The 16,466-nt window shown below is 33.3% G+C and overlaps 2 protein-coding genes across 2 annotated transcripts in view; one reads left to right on the top strand and one right to left on the bottom strand.

The window, feature by feature from the left end:
- LOC140443149 (phenoloxidase-activating factor 3-like) overlaps positions 1–2,756 on the bottom strand; it is a 49,725-nt gene extending 46,969 nt beyond the window's left edge. Inside the window, exon 1 of the mRNA XM_072534242.1 lies at positions 2,434–2,756. Within this exon, the coding sequence (XP_072390343.1) occupies positions 2,434–2,500 (67 nt within the window). The 5' untranslated portion in view covers positions 2,501–2,756. The remainder of the gene's footprint in view (positions 1–2,433) is intronic.
- A 4,420-nt stretch (positions 2,757–7,176) lies between these two features.
- Positions 7,177–7,952, top strand: LOC140444231 (uncharacterized). Its single transcript, XM_072535979.1, has 2 exons — positions 7,177–7,322; positions 7,409–7,952. The coding sequence occupies exons 1-2, from the start codon at positions 7,177–7,179 to the stop codon at positions 7,950–7,952; spliced, it is 690 nt and encodes a 229-aa protein (XP_072392080.1).
- The last annotated feature ends 8,514 nt before the right edge of the window (positions 7,953–16,466 follow it).

Below are 16,466 nucleotides of genomic sequence, written 5' to 3'. Positions count from 1 at the left end.
AAAACGTTATTTTCGAAATTTTCATTTGTCCCAGTTTTCTGGGTGCTCCTTCAAAGAAGTAAAGTGAACCTATTTCCCTAAAGACAAAACTTATTCCCCAAGGGCAGCGACCTATGACTGGTGCGCGAAACAAAGGCATCAGGACAAGGTGTAAGGACAACATTTTAGTGTTGTGTTTAATAAATTAATTTCTCTATAATTTTCCTTGTCCAATTGGTTTCCCTTTCTGAAGACATGTATTAGGATGCTTGATCTCCATTCTTGAGGAATTCTGTTTTGTTCTATTATTTTTTTAATTAGTTTTAATAGTTGTTTGGTCAGATCTGGTCATCCGTTCGTTCGATATTCTGTCTTCTCCTGGTGATTTTCTATTTTTTAATTTCGTTAATGCTTCCTTTACCTCTTCCTCCTCAATAGTTACTGCTTCGTTTGTCATCACCTCTGGTGTTGGTGGTTCATTATCGTCACCTTTAGCAAATAGGGATCGAAATTAGTCTACCCATTTTTTCTTCTGAATGTGTTTTGTTTTTATTAGTTCATCTCTTTTCTTTGTCCTCTGATCATTCTCCATATTTCTTTTTGTGTTCCGTAGCCGTTGCGTTCTGCCAGTTTTCCCTTTTTATTTGTCTAACTAAGGTATTCGTTTCATTTCTGATTCATATAGTGGTTATATGCCTGTTTTGTTTGTTATGTTTTGGCTTTTTTTTCACATTTTGTCTTCATTACCTATTTAAACCATGGGGTTTTCTTTTTTGGTATTTTAGTGTTTGTTACTTTCCTCTCTCCAAGTGATTCTGTTGCTGCTGATTTTTGAGTTTTTCCCGGCTTTCACCGATGTTATCTTGTTTTATTATCGATGTTTTAAACTTCTTCTTCTTCTTCCTTCTTTTATGTAGGCTTTAAAACCTGTTCCTTCTTCAATATTAGCCTAGTGAATTGTTTAAATTATCGCACTATCTTTTTCTAGGTCTGCCAATACTTCTTCGTTCATTTGGTGACTTATGTCGTGATATTCATACTATCCTCTTCTCTGTTATTCTACTAATGTGTTCGTTCCACTCCTGTTTCCGTTTTGTCACCCATCCATTTATGTCTTCTATATTGCATGCTCTTCTTATATTTTTGCTTCTCTTCTTCTTCTTCTTTCTATTTAGTGGCTTGCATACTCGTGCATCTGCCAGCGCATTTGGTAGTGTTACAGCTCGTCTTGGCTGATGTCATAATTTACAATAAATAGGTGTTTCCATTAAACATTTTAAAGAAAAACAAATTTTAATTTTTTCTATTCGAAAATACCCTCTACCCATGACAATTAAAACTAAATGCAATTGTTTTATAGTAGATGTAAATTAAATCATCCACACTCTTTCTAGTGACACTAATTTCGTTAAAATCGGTTGATATAAACCAAAGTTATAGGTATTTATACACAAATACTTCCCCACTCCTCCCACCCTTTATTTGATAAAATAAAAAAAAAGTACTTGAACAACTTTGTGCGGAATTTAGGTTTCTTTCTAGTTTACTTATTTAACACTTGGTATAATTGGGCATATTTCACAAAAAACTGGTTTTCAAATTTTTCTTCACAGGTTGCGCCCCCTAGCGGTTAACCCAGAAACTTGAAAGTTATTTCCAGCGATTTCTCTTGGCCAGTTTTACTAAAGAATTTTTTCTCCTAAAGTTATAACATGAATAGTTTCTGATATATAGCCGAGAGATCGGCTTATTGGACCACCCGGTACAATTTTATAAGGAAGTCTTGTTCATTCAACTAACATGTTTTTGGTACTTGCAAAGTTTATTAGTGTCAACCCGTTATCATTTGACTCTTTCAGTGCGCTGGAAACCATGACGTGAGCATCTATAAAATTCTTTGTCCAAGGAGTCTTTATTCATTGTATCTTTTATCAAACTTAAAAATAACAATCAGATTGTTTAGAAAACGAAAAATTCATAGGTATTCATAGAGAGGTTGTAACTTCTCCACAATAAAAATAAATAAAATATCTGAGAAATATTGATATCACGTAAATTAAAATTAATGGAATAAAAATTAAGGTGAAATTTTTGCATTCTTTTAATTATTATAAATAAATACCTAATAATAAACATGATGTATTTATATACGATTTAGGCAACCATATTTACCTAGACTGCTTTGTTTTTGTAAATATTTTTTTAATAAATCGTTAAATTATTGTAATAGAATCGAATGATTTTTTGTTGTAAATGTAAAATATTTGTAATCACCTGCTAAAATATGTCTAAAAGGTCACGACTCTTGTTGACTTTGACCATCATATCTATCTACTAATTGCTTCTTAATGTTCTTAATAAAAAAACGATATAAACAAGTGATTGCTAAGTTATTTAACCTTTGGTCGGAAATTACCGAAAATTAGAAATAAATTTTAAACGGATTTTACTTACCTTGTCCATTGGAATATCTAACCACAACAAAAAACACAAAAAAATATATCAGACATGTTGACACCATGTTTTTATGTCCGCAATCACGAATTTCTGAATCGAATCTGGTTTGAAAAATACACACAAATCTGGTTGAAATTTTGAGAGGGTATTCACATCTTCTTATAACGTTAATACCTCTTAATATTTATGTTATTCTAGAAAAGTTAAGGTTAATAGGTTGACATTTCCAACACGGTTCCGATTATTCCACCAAAGAAAAAGTTGTTTTTGAAACGGAGGACTAATGCTGTTTAACGAGAGTGGGAATACACGAATAGTAATTAATATACTATGATAGCTATTGTATAGATATTATATATCGGAGACTTGCGTGATACTAAGTTATGGACACTATTTCCAAATTATACCGGGTATTCCCTATTTTAAATAATTTATAAACAGGGTTATTACATTTTGTGGCAAAGTCCCTTATATCTGTTATTATAAAAGATACTAAAAAAAGTTATTTACAAAAATAGAAGCTGTAAGCTTTAAATTTTAAAACTATTTATAAATATAAGTAGGGGAGATCGGGTCTGGTTGACGCACAGAGTTGGTTGACGTAGTGCGATTTTCTTAAAACTAAGAAACTTGGCAATCACGCGTTTACACAAGGTCCAAGGCTTCCTTCCCACTGTTTCTTATTTTAAATAAAATAGGTACACTTAATTAAAAGAACTTTATTTTATCAAGATGAACATAACTCAGTCCTTGGCGTTCGACCGTTGACATAACTGCTTGACCTAATTCTTCTTCTGGTCTCCGCACACAACATATAACTTTCGTAAATTCCAAAATTTGTGATTGATTTCTGGGTTGCACGTTCCCTCTGTGGACGTTGATTATAATTTCAGCCATTTTTTAGACAGGCTTGTCTGTATTTTCAATCAGGTATTAAGCGTTCACTACTGTACATCAAGAAATTTACTACCAACATATGTATTTGTCACTAAATATACCTCCAAGTACAAAGGAACCTACCTAAAACTTATCAAAACAGCTATAGTCTTTTTCCATCATATTGATAGCACATTATCTATGCAAATCCTCAACAGGTCAAAAAACCATAGGCGTCACCCTATACTTGTTTTGAAATAAATAAAAAATATTAATATTTTAAGACGCCGTCAACAATTCATTATCTTTTAAAAAATCTTCTGTAAAATAAGTGTCCACTAATCTCACTATACCTTTTTTGTGCGTAAAAAACGTCGGTATATATGCCACATGATTATTGTTAATTATACACGGGTGATTAACGAGAGAATTCAATGTTTCACCAAATAAATTAATGTAAACAGTAAATTAAAGGTGATTATTGTTTTCTATACAAGTTATCGCCTGACACAAAAAGAATACCTTCATTGAACGATTACCTGGAATTACTGATAAGGCTTCACTAATGATAGTTTAAGTAGATTTTATGCCACATCTTATGCCAATAATATAAATTAGAAATTGTTTGCATCTTCCATTTAGTTTGTAGATGTACATTGTTCGTGTCTTGCCTACCTACGTTTTTGGTGTCGATATTTTGTTATTTGCATTTAAAAATGACGTCGACAACAGGTTTTATCCCGGTTAAGTGTAGTTTTAAAGGTGCCTTCAGTCTAAGTGAGAAAAATATAATATTAAATGTACACGATGCACTTGTACATCAACGCCCTTCAAGTAATGTTCGTGAAATCGTTAACATGTGTTCAAATATGACAGGGGTTGGAGAAGCAACAATTTATAGATTCCTAAAAGAAAGAAAAGGAGGAACTGTTTCATCTCCCAAGAAGAGTGGAGGGAGTAAACCCTTGGAAATTGAAAAAATACATAAAAACATGATAAGACGCAGCGTCCACTCATTTTTTTTAACAAAGAATTTCCAACATTGGACAAAATATAAAAATTAATTAGAGAAAACGAAGAGTTACCAATCATAAGCAACAAGAAATTATGGGGACTAATGAGAGAGATGAGATTTCGTTGGCAAAAGAATAAAAGAAAATCCGTTTTAATTGAAAATGATTACATTGTATGTTGGAGACGAGATTATCTAAAAACTATTAAAAAGTACCGAGAAGAAGGGAAAACAATTTTTTATTTGGACGAGACTTGGCTAAATGAAGGTCATACTGTACCATATCTATGGGTTGATACAAATGTAAAAAGTTCCCGTCAGGCATTCATCGAAGGTGTATCTACTGGAATAAACAATATTCCCGTTGAAAAAGGACGCAGACTCATAATAACCCATTTTGGAAACGAATACGGTTTTGTCAATGGTGGATTATTAAGTTTTGCCTCAAAATCAACCAAAGATTACCACGAGGAAATGACTGCTGACGTTTTTGAAGAATATTTTGAGCAAATGTTGGATTTAATTCCAAAAAATTCTCTCATAGCCATGGATAATGCTAGTTACCATTCAAGACTAGCAGAAAAATTGCCAACAACGGCATGGAAAAAAGGAAAGATAATCGAATGGTTGGATAAACACGCAATTGAGTACAAGGAGAATTCGACAAAAAAGGAATTATTACCTATTGTAAGGCAACATAATGCAGCTTAGAAAAAATATATAATTAATAAAATGGCATTAAACCGTGATGTAATTATTTTACGTTTACCCCCATACCACTGTGATCTGAATCCGATAGAAAATATATGGTCTCAAGTAAAGGGTGAAGTCGGACGCAACAACAAAACTTTAAAATTAGAAGACTTACAACAATTATTAGAACATTCCTTATCAAAAGTAACTCCAGAAAATTGGAAAAATGCTGTTAGTCATGCTCACAAGGAAGAAAATAAAATGTGGAATTTGGATAATATGACTGATGCAATGCTGGAACCGGTAATAATTTACATTGGAGTTGAAGATTCCTTAGATTCTAAGGAAAGCAGTAAATCTGAAATCTAATTTGATTAAAATAATATTCATTTTTTTACAAATCGGCCCCTGTTACGGCCACAAATTATTTTATATATAACCAATAAAATAAACATCTTACATTTCTTGCAAATTCATTAGTACCTCTTAATCTCCATCACTCCGACACTGGCAACTTTATTTAGGGATTAGTAACCCTCAAAACTATTGTATTCTATTCTGCTTCAACCTTTATACCTGCTGGTCATACTCAATTTAAAATTGTTTTCCTATATACTTCTGTAAACTTGTTGACAAATATCTATTTTTCATTGAGTCATCCGTATCAACAATTTAGGGATTTGCATACATAATGTGCTATCAATATGATGGAAATGGACTATAAAAAAATGTACTACCAGAATTGTCTGGGAAGCTCTAAAACTGTTGCAAGAGAAACTTGGTACATAATAAACCGTCTTCGAAATAAAATTAATACAGCTCAAACATTTTTTCTTCCAAACCCTGAAAATCTAAATGAATACTTTGTTAATGTACTTAAGTAAAAATAAAACATCAACTATTTTGCCACAAGATCCTATTTCCTATCTTTCCAATTCAAAAAGGTCTCGAATTCATTCTTTATAAGAGCAGTTGATAAATCTGAACTGATCCAAACAATCAGTAGTATCAAAACCAAATCTTCCTGTAGTACTGTCCATAAAAATTTTCTCAAATCTCCCAAAAATTGTGTTGAAAGTGCTGGTCTCACTAATTAACGAATCCTTTGAAAAAGGTATATTTCCAGAGTGACTAAAGACAGACATTATTATTTCTCTTCATAAGGGTGGTAAAAAATCGAATGTCGTCAACTATAGACCTATCTATACTTCACCTAATTTACATACCGTTGCACGTCATCTGCGTCATAGCCCGCGAGGTCACATGATAAAGGTGTGTTCTTTTTTAGAAACATTTTTGTCGAGTACACTTGCATTACAGCCACTAGACATATTTTATTACATACGCATAGAAATAAGATTTAAAGATTTCTATTTCTAATCCACTTTTGCAATAATTATGTGACCTATTTGATTTAAAACGGAATCAGGATTTTTTTATACTTTGGCAACTATGTCAACTTCGATATCTGTCAATGATAATGACGTGCAACGGTAAGTAAATTAGATGGACTGTATTGCCTTACTACCGGTCCTATAGCATGTTTCATATAAAAATGCTTGCACGTCATTCAAGATTTACGACGTCAGAACCCCACAGCGTTGCCAAAACATCAGAATAGTTAGTGAGGAATTTTTAAAATGTCAACTATTTGTCAAACTATTATATTAACAGTAAATAGGGGAGGGTGTTCCACAGCGAAACATGTTCCACACTGAAACAAAGAGATTTTAAAATTCAAATACCGCGCCAAATCAACGCAACCTTCGCTTCAGAGAAGTTCCCGCCGTCCTCTACTTGTTATCTTAACCTCAGTGTGGGTAAATCCGCCGTTCTGTTGCGACGAAAAAAATATTGTTTTTCTGGTTCCAAATAAATTTTAAGTGATATATTTTCAACCCAGTAAGTCTCCAATTATTTAATTTAATATTTGCTAAGAACGTTGCGGGGTAAGGTACATAATTGATTGATGATTTCTGAAATTTGCGGCATTTTGAATGTTTTAGGTTAGGTTCTTAAGTTAATTGTTGGGAAAAGTGCTTAATGGTCCAGATTGAAACAAGTCCATGTGGGGCACAGTGAAACATGTTTCACTGTACCCCATGACACATGCAACAATGTTTTAATTATTTATTTTTTAGTTGTCATCCAAGTTTAAGATGGCTCGTAACCGTAAGCGCAAAACAAACATTGGCACTTTCAGTCAAGAGCAGATGAAAGCAGCTGTGCGTCTCGTTGTTCAAGAAAATCTGCCTATAAGACGAGCAGCCGAATTACAAGGTGTTGCCTATGTTACTTTGTTTAGGTAAGAAATCAGATGCATTTAAGTAACTTTTTCTCTTATATGATGCACTATTTTTCATTTCTAGAAATAGATTTTTTTTATTTTAGGTATGTACGCAAAGTTCTTAAGCGTGAGTCTCGTTTTAGTGATGGCAGTAGAGTCTTTAATTTAGACGAAACTGGAACCACCACAGTTCATGCTCCTCCTAAAATTCTTGCCAAAAAAGGTATGAAACAGGTCTTTCAATGTACTAGTGGGAATAGAGGGGTTCTTGTAACGACCTGCAGTATCATTTGTGCTGGTGGTTATGCCTTACCTCCGGCCATGGTATTTCCCAGAGTTCATTTCAAGGAAATGATGATACAAGATGCTCCAGCTGGTACGTTGGGATTGGCTGCTTCTTCTGGATGGATGAACAGGGAATTATTTCCTCAAGTAATGGAACATTTTATAAAATATTCTTCTAGTTCTTGTAACAACCCCAGCCTTCTCATCATGGATAATCACGAGAGCCATTTGTCAATGGAAACCTTGGATCTTGCAAAGTCGAATGGGGTTACAATATTGACACTACCTCCACCCTCCACACTGCTCAAACAAAATGCAGCCCTTAGATGTAGCAGTATTTTCATCGTTCAAGGCGCATTATAACAATGCCATGCAAGGTTGGCTTCTTAATCACCCTGGTATTCCAGTAAATATTTTTAATGTCGGAAGTTTTGTTAAAGTTGCGCATGAAAGATCAATGACACCTACGAACATCAGTTCAGGATTTAAGAAAACTGGCATCTTCCCTTATGATCCAGAAATATTTTCAGATGACGATTTCCTCATGTCGGCTGTAACAGACAGACCAGAAAATAATTCTGAACCAACAGTTATTCAACAGCCTGAGCAAGAAACAGAAAAACAGCAAGGCATCGAGGGAACTGATGAAACGCCAGCAGAAAATAAAACCAATAATAAATCTTCTTTTGTTTCTCCACAAATCTTTCGAGGATTTCCAAAGGCACAAAAACGAAAGATTCAGAAATTTAGAAGGCAAGGAAAAACAATTATTGCGACTGACACTCCTGAAAAGGACGAACTAGCTAAAAGGGAATTGAATAGAAAAAAAGTAAACCAAACAGCTGTTAAAAAGGTGACAAGAAAAATTACAGATGATGATGATGACGAAGAACAAGAATGGCAGGAATCATCAAGTGAAAGCGATTGGACACCGGAAGATCCAATTCCAGATCTTACTGAGGAATTAACCAGACCTCCAACTAAAAATAACTTCGTTTTGGTACAGTTTACGACCAAGAATTTGATTTACTTTGTTGGGAAAATATTGAACGTTTTGGAAAAAGATGAATTTGAAATTTCCTTTATGAGGAAAAGCGCAAAAGTAACTGGCAAATTCATCTTTCCTACAAATCCAGATATTTCAGTTGTTCGGTTAGAAGACATTAAAATGCTTTTACCTCAACCGATTCTTTCTGGCTCAACGTCAAGACAAAATGCCTACATGAGTTTTGAAATAAATTTTAACAATCATGACGTTCGGTAAAATATATCTATTAATAAGTTCATTTAGGTCCTAGTGAGTAAAACTTGTATGACACTACATATTTTACATTAAACATATTTTTGTTTAGAAAATGTTTCATTGTACCCCACCGATAGTTTCAGTGTGCCCCATATTTGGGGCACACTGAAACAAATGACATGGTAATAAAAAAATAATAAAAGATAGGTAATATTATTAGGTAATTCAAACCAATCGCTGCTATAATGACAAGTAATGTCTAATATTTGCGATATTACAAACAAATTATACAAAAATCTAATTTTTCTAAAAAGAAATGTCATTTGAAAAAAAAATGATCCACTGTGGAACACTCTCCCCTACACTTAGTTTTAAGACTATTGCAACACACTAAAATACATAAGAAACCATTTTAATACAAAATTACATATTCTAAATTTTAAACTTACCTCTTTTAGAGCTTTAATAGTAAAAACGTCATTATTTCTTGTTCAAAATAATCTATCTTATATGAAAGCTTATCAGCTTTCTACAACTATTTATTTGTTTTGGCATAGCACAATCACAATACACAACAATAATTAGTTTTTAAAGCTATTGAATGACTAAATCTAGATATGTTTATTGATTTCAATGTACAATAAAGAATTATAATTAGTAGTTTTTTTTACATACATGTTAATTTTACATTTGTCACTCAAAAATCGAAAAAACATTTACACATTACCCGTTAAAACCTATTGGTCGAACACAGAAATAGTGTGTGACGACATTTAATTATATTTATTTAGGTGTATAATAATCTACAAATATTGTATAATATGTATATTACATCTATTTAATTTTTTTTTGTATTTACACGAACGAATATAACAAATCACTCTATTGCAAATATTCTTCTTTTTTTAAACCTTTAAAACTTTATCTTTAAAACCATATCCTCTTCTACTTCTATCTCCATCTGTTCTGTTCTATTGTCTTTGAACAGTTCATTGATGTATTCTGTCCATCTCTTTAATTTGTCGTTAGTATTCAACACAAGTTTCCCATTTACATCTCTCAGTATTCCCGGTTTTCTTGTTCTATTGTTGTGAGTTAATTCTTTAATTTTTTTATGTGTGTTAAACTATCATGTCTTTTCTGGTATTCTTCTATTTCTGCGCATTGTTCTTTAAACTATTGTTCTTTCGCTTTCTTAATTCTTTGTTTTATTTGTTTATCCACTTTTTTGTACATCTGATTATCTTTGTTTTTTTATATTGACGTCTTTCTTCCATTACATCTAAAATGTTTTCCATCATCCATTGCTTATTTTTATATCTGGTTGGTATTAGAATTTCTTTTTGACTTTTATCTATTTCTGTCTTTATTAATAAACATTTTTTATCCGTCTCAGTATTTTGTAGAATTTGCTCTTTAACATTCATTAATCCGTTGTTGATTTCATCTGCCAGGCGTTGCCTTATGTGTGGGTTCCTTAATTTACTTGTATCGATTTTTGCATTTGTTGTTCTTCGTTTTATTATTTTTATTTTGAGCCTAATTTTGGTCACTACTTGGTTGTGATCTGATCCTATGTCGGCACTTGGATAGGTTTTTGCGGATATAATTGCGTTCCTGTATCTTTGTCTAACTAATACATCGTCTATTTGGTTTCTTACAATTTTCTCTTCTTGATCTTCTGGTGACTTCCAGGTATATAGTCTTCTCTTTGGAATTTTGAATAATGTATTAGCTTTAACAAAATTATTTTGGCAAAATTCGATAAGCCTGTCACCCCTTTCGTTTCTGTTGCCCAGACTATATCCTCTTGTACATTCTTCTACTTTTTCTTCCCCAACTTTAGCGTTAAAGTCTCCCATTATAATTGTTACATCTTGCGCTTTAATGGATTTTAAAATGTTGTCTAGGTCTTCGTAGAAAGTTTCAATATCGCTCTCTGGTTTGTCCGCAGTTGGAGCATAAACTTATAGGATGTTTATTTTGGGTTTGTTCTGGTTTAATTGTAAGAGTATAATTCTGTTGGAGTATGGAGTGAATGGATTCCTAAAATATCTATATTTAGCCTTTCCATTTCTTTAACGCCATTATGTACTTTTCCAGCTTGATGTAGACTTCTAACATTCCCAGTCGCTACGTTGCAAGGTTTTCGCATGTTGACGACCGGGGAGGCCTTGCAGTCTTGTGAGTTTCCTTCTCTGCCGGATCTTGTTTTTTGAGTTTTAGGTTCAGTTGAGTGTTTGGTAGTATTGTTAGTCATGATGACTAACTAGGGATGTTCTATGAGCCTTTAATACATTGGTTTTCCGTTGCCTTATGTATCTCCACGCCGTTGACCATGTTGGTTCGTCCGCCTTCTTCTTCTTCTTCTTCTTCTTCGTGTGACTAGGATTACTCCTGTTTGTCTGCCTCTTATTCTGTTTCAGTCGTTGTTGACTGTACATTATCTTTCCACCTTTTTGGCGGCCTTCCAACAAGTTTCTGAAATACGGCTTGTTGTTTTTACAGATGTTCGCTAATCTATCTGATCCCATTCGGTTTATATGTTCGTTCCAGTTTTTTTTTCTTGTTTTTATCCACCTGTTAATATTTTGAATTTTGCATTGTTTGCGTATACTTCTGTTGGTTCGTCTGTCTCTTAATGATATGCCCGCTATTGATCTTAATACTTTCATTTCGATAGTGTTGATTTGTTGTTTCGTCTTTCTTGTATCGGTATCGGTTCGTCCGCCTTTAGAAACGATTTTCCATTTCTAGGACAAGAAGGTGCCCTTCCACTTACCGACTCTTCCACCCGAAGCTGTTGATCAGTAAGTGGGGGATTGCTTATACCGGCAATCACTCAATATACCAGCAAGTGGCCTGCACGATTTCCAATATTACACCCATGGACTTTTTTTTTGGGGCCATTTAAAAAGCATCATCTACGATCATCCTGAGGCTAGAGCCCAAAATTTGGATAAATTAAAAAATCGAATAAGAGAAGTCCCCAATTTTGTTACGGCAGAAATTCTTACATCTGTCCGCAGAAGTTTTGATGACAGCATTGGGATACTGTTCAGTCGTAGGTCAAATATTTGAATCATTTTGTAGGGCATAAAGAAATATTTCTTATTTTATTAGGAATTATTTTTTATTAAAAATAAGAGTATATTTTTTGTTTTATTGTTTTAAAGAAATGCGCTTTTATTTTTAATTCAACCACAAAAAATTGTTCCCATTATTAAAAACCGATACCAATGCACTGCCTTATAATGGTTAGTGTATTTTTATCGAGTTTATGTTATAAGAAATGAACCGGGTATACGTAAGCAAAACAAAAATCGACGGACGGAGATGCATATCTCTTGCGTTGTTATGTGTTACTAAATGGTTTTCGTTTTCTCTTTTTCTGTCTAGGAGTCTAAGGTCTCGGAGTGGATCAGAGAATTGCAATTACCTCGTACGAGGCAATGTTGCCAATTTTAGCGCTTTATGTAGTTTGCAATATCTAATCCAAAACTTAACGTACTGTATAATATTTAATAATAAATGAGTATTATTACACTAGGTATTCTGCTGTGCTAAAACTTGGCCGGAGCAGGAACTGCTAGGCCTGAAAGCTTTCTTATTGCGGGATGAGGTATTTGTCAACACCTTTTAAATTAGGGAATTAATAACTTACATTTTAAAACCAAAATTATATTCCAAAATAATATACAAAAAGTAGCATTTATTGTTCTTATAAATATGTTACATTTAAAAAACAATTGAAGGCAGGATTGGATGAAGGTGCTATGTAGCATTTTTCTAAAAACTGTTTTTTTAATGGATGAAGTTATTATGTACCTATTTATCACGTGGCTACTCAGATATATTGAAGTTAACAAAAGCATCATTAAAAAGGATTATCTGATTATCTGGTCTGATTTCACATGATTTGCCTTATCAGTTGAAGGGATACTTCAGTTGTATTGAGCACAAATTTTCTGAGGTTGGTCATACTTACTTAAATTGTGACAGAGATTTTGGAAGAATAGAGAAGGTTTTACGAAAACACGACACAGTATATGTACCAGAAACCAGGGCCGTTCCTGGCAGGTATGCAATGAATGCCCCGCACGCAGGCGCTAAATTTTAGGGGCGCAAAATATTTGGTTACCATTACAAAAATATTCTCACTACTAAAACAAAAAAAGTCAGTGTTCAGTATTTCCCCGGTAAGCGCTAAAGCAATCATTTCATCCGATTGCTATTCCCTATTATAATACCAAAATTACTAATTAAATTACCACCCTACAATTTTATTAGTGTCAGCACACGACGCGCCGTCTAATTCTGCTCGCTGCGTTTTAGTAAAGAATGTACTATTGATAAAGAGCAACAAAAATATTATGAAATTGAAAAACAGCGATGGCGTGGAATCATTAAAAGAATGATTTGTATTGTGCAGTATTTACCTTACCAAAATTTAGCTTTTAGGGGTGACAGTACAAATCTTTATGAGACTAATAATAGCAATTTTTTGAAATTAGTTGAAATGATTGCTAAATTCGATCCAATTATGATGGAACACCTGAGCAATATTCGAAGGTCTAAAGGGTTGTGCCGAAATATGCCTCATTACCTGAGCAATCACTTCCAAAATGAATTAATTCATTTATTGTCAAGAAATATTCAGAACGAAATTCTGAGTTGCCTCATAACAGCAAAATATTACTCAATTATTTTGGATGAATCTCCAGATGCTAGCCATGTTGAGCAGCTGACGGTCATAATTCGCTTCGTTTATTGTTCTCCATATGAAGTCGAAATTAGAGAATACTTTCTGGGATTTTTCAAAGTTTTAAATACTAGAGGAGAAAGGCTCTTCAATTTTTTAAAAGAAGAAATATTATCAAAATTTGTAATAAACCTTGATGACATGAGAGGTCAGGGTTACGACAATGGGGCAAATATGTCTAGCAAGCATGTGGGCCTTCAAGCTCAAATTCTAAAAATTAATCCATTAGCAATGTTTTTGCCTTGTTCAGCTCACACTTTTAATTTAAGTGTCAATGATGCAGCTGAAATTTCATATGAGACTGTAGTTTTTTTTTCAATTATTCAGGAGTTGTTCAATTTTTTTTCTGCTTCGCCCTACAGATGGGACATTTTAAAAAGGAATGTACTAAACTAAACTTTAAAATCAGTAAATGAAACACGATGGGAAAGCAGAGTCAAAATCATTCGCCCTCTTAGGTTTCAATTCCTCGAAATTTGTAAAAGTTTACATGATTTGGTGGAAGATAATTCAAGAGATATGAACACGAAACATTCAGCAAGGTCACTATTAGACAAAATTAAAACGTTCAAATTCATTTTTTCTATTATAATTTGGCATGACGTGTTAACAAAAGTTAATATAGTAAGTAAAATGGTCCAGAATCCAAATACAACTTTAAATGAATGCCATACAGAAATAAAAAATCTTATTATTTATTTCACTGAAAAAAATTCAGACAAACATTTCAAGATTTTCATGAATGAGGCTGTAGCAGAAGCAGAAAAAAGTGATGTAGAGCAAACATTTTCCTTATTAAGACAAAGAAAGACGAAGCTTCAATTTTCGTATGAAGGTACAAATGAAACTGCATTCGATCCAAAGCAAAAATTTAAGATCAGTTTTATTTTCAAATTTTGGACACAACAATTCAATCCCTACAAAGACGCTTTGGGGGAATAGATAAGTGCCACGATGTATTTGGATTTTTGGTTAATTTTCAAAATCTAGATTCTGATGTGATTAAGAGATCATATGTATGGATTTGGATTTAGCTTTACAAATTCAACATGAAGGAAACGTATGCAAAGGTATTGATGGTCTTGATTTGCATAATGAACTTCTTTCATACAAAGTTCTTAACCCAATCACAGACTCTAGCAAAATTTCGGATTCGCCCATAGATGTTTTAAATTATATAACAAAGAAAAATTTACAATCCGCGTTTCCAAATCTATTTATAGCCTTGAGAATATTCGTGACCCTTCCAATTTCGGTGGCATCTGGCGAAAGGAGTTTTTCAAAGCTAAAGCTCATAAAAAATTATTTAAGAACGTCAATGTGCCAAGAAAGGCTATCAGATTTGGCAGTCAGTTTAATTGAAAATAAAATTTGTGAAGCCATTGATCACAATGAAATGATTAATGAGCTTGCATCTTTGAAAGCACGACGTATCATGTTATAATTCCAATATTTGTTATTTAATTATTTTTAACTTGGTATATATGTATTATTTAATAAAGTTTTTTTGCATTGAGAGTATCTCCTTTCCGTTATTGTTTCGTGTTATATTGCAGAATGCCTTATTAATTTGCGAATTGAGTGTTTTCTTTCTTACTGTTAACTTACATAATAATATTGTTTTAAAATGACCTTTTTTCTTCATTTAATTTTAAAATAAAACCTTTTTTCAAACATGGTTCATTTTATTTTTCTTTTGACATTCATATCGTATTTTCAATCATATCACAAGAACATGTTATGATATAGGTATCTTAAAAACATAATATGGGGGCGCACAAAAAATCCTGCACGCAGGCGCTCACTACCCTAGGAACGGGCCTGCCAGAAACGTACCGGAAAATAATTTCAAAAGCAAGCCGGTATGATCGATATGACTCAAAACTTTAGAAGGATTGCTGATCTACCTTAAAAACTTCATCTTATTAATAGAAAAAATGATGAACTGAATAAAACAGTCAGATATAGAGACGGTATTAAATGGTTAAGAGAAGAAGAGTCTGGTTCCTATTTGTATGAAGAAATATATGACGAAACAGTTCCGTTTCATCGTCATAAATCTAGCTTTACAACCCAACTTGAGTCTCGTTCTGGATCTTCCTCTTCTTCTCTGACCAATGGGACTATCAAGGAGCGTTTTTCTAGCTGGGTCATTTTGTTCCATCCGCATTACATGTCCTATCCACCTCAGACGTCCTATCTTAATATGTTTTACGATATCAGGTTCCTGGTATATTCTATAAAGTTTGAAGGTGTATCGTCTTCTCCACATTCCATTTCCATTCACCGATCCATAGATTCGTCTTAGTACTTTTCTTTCGAAACATCCTAACATGTTTTCATTATTTTTTGTAAGAGTCTAGGTCTCTGAACTATATGTTAGGACTGTTAATTTTAGATTTAAGGAGGAGATTGAGCCCAAAATAGCATCCGTTGGCCGTGCAAATTCTGTCAGTGTTGAGAAACAGTGTTAAGTGTTAATGAACACTCTTAGGTATACAAATTCGTTCATAGCTTCGATGACGTCGTTTTCTATAACATGTGGTCATAGGATTTGTGGTTGCGTGGTTATTTTCATATATTTCGTTTTGTTGGTATGTATTATTAAACCCGTTTTTGTAGCTGATTCTTTTAATGCTACATACGCCTCTCATACAGCGTTTCCGTTCTCCCAACAATATTGATATCATCAGCATAGACCAGGATTTGCACTGATTTATTATATATTGAACCAGTGGTTGTAATTTGTAACATACGTATTACTTTTTCCTTTTGTCAGGCAATGGATTTCGGGGGGTGCGGGGTCTGCAACGCAGTATGTCGTGCCCTCAGTTCTCCATGATATGGCATGCTGTACGAGCCATACAGTCTA

The sequence above is a fragment of the Diabrotica undecimpunctata genome, chromosome 6 (genome assembly GCF_040954645.1).
Source record: "Diabrotica undecimpunctata isolate CICGRU chromosome 6, icDiaUnde3, whole genome shotgun sequence".
In the NCBI taxonomy this organism is placed as follows: domain Eukaryota; kingdom Metazoa; phylum Arthropoda; class Insecta; order Coleoptera; family Chrysomelidae; genus Diabrotica; species Diabrotica undecimpunctata.
Note: the sequence above shows the minus strand (reverse complement) of the source record. Positions and strands in the feature narration are given on the sequence as shown.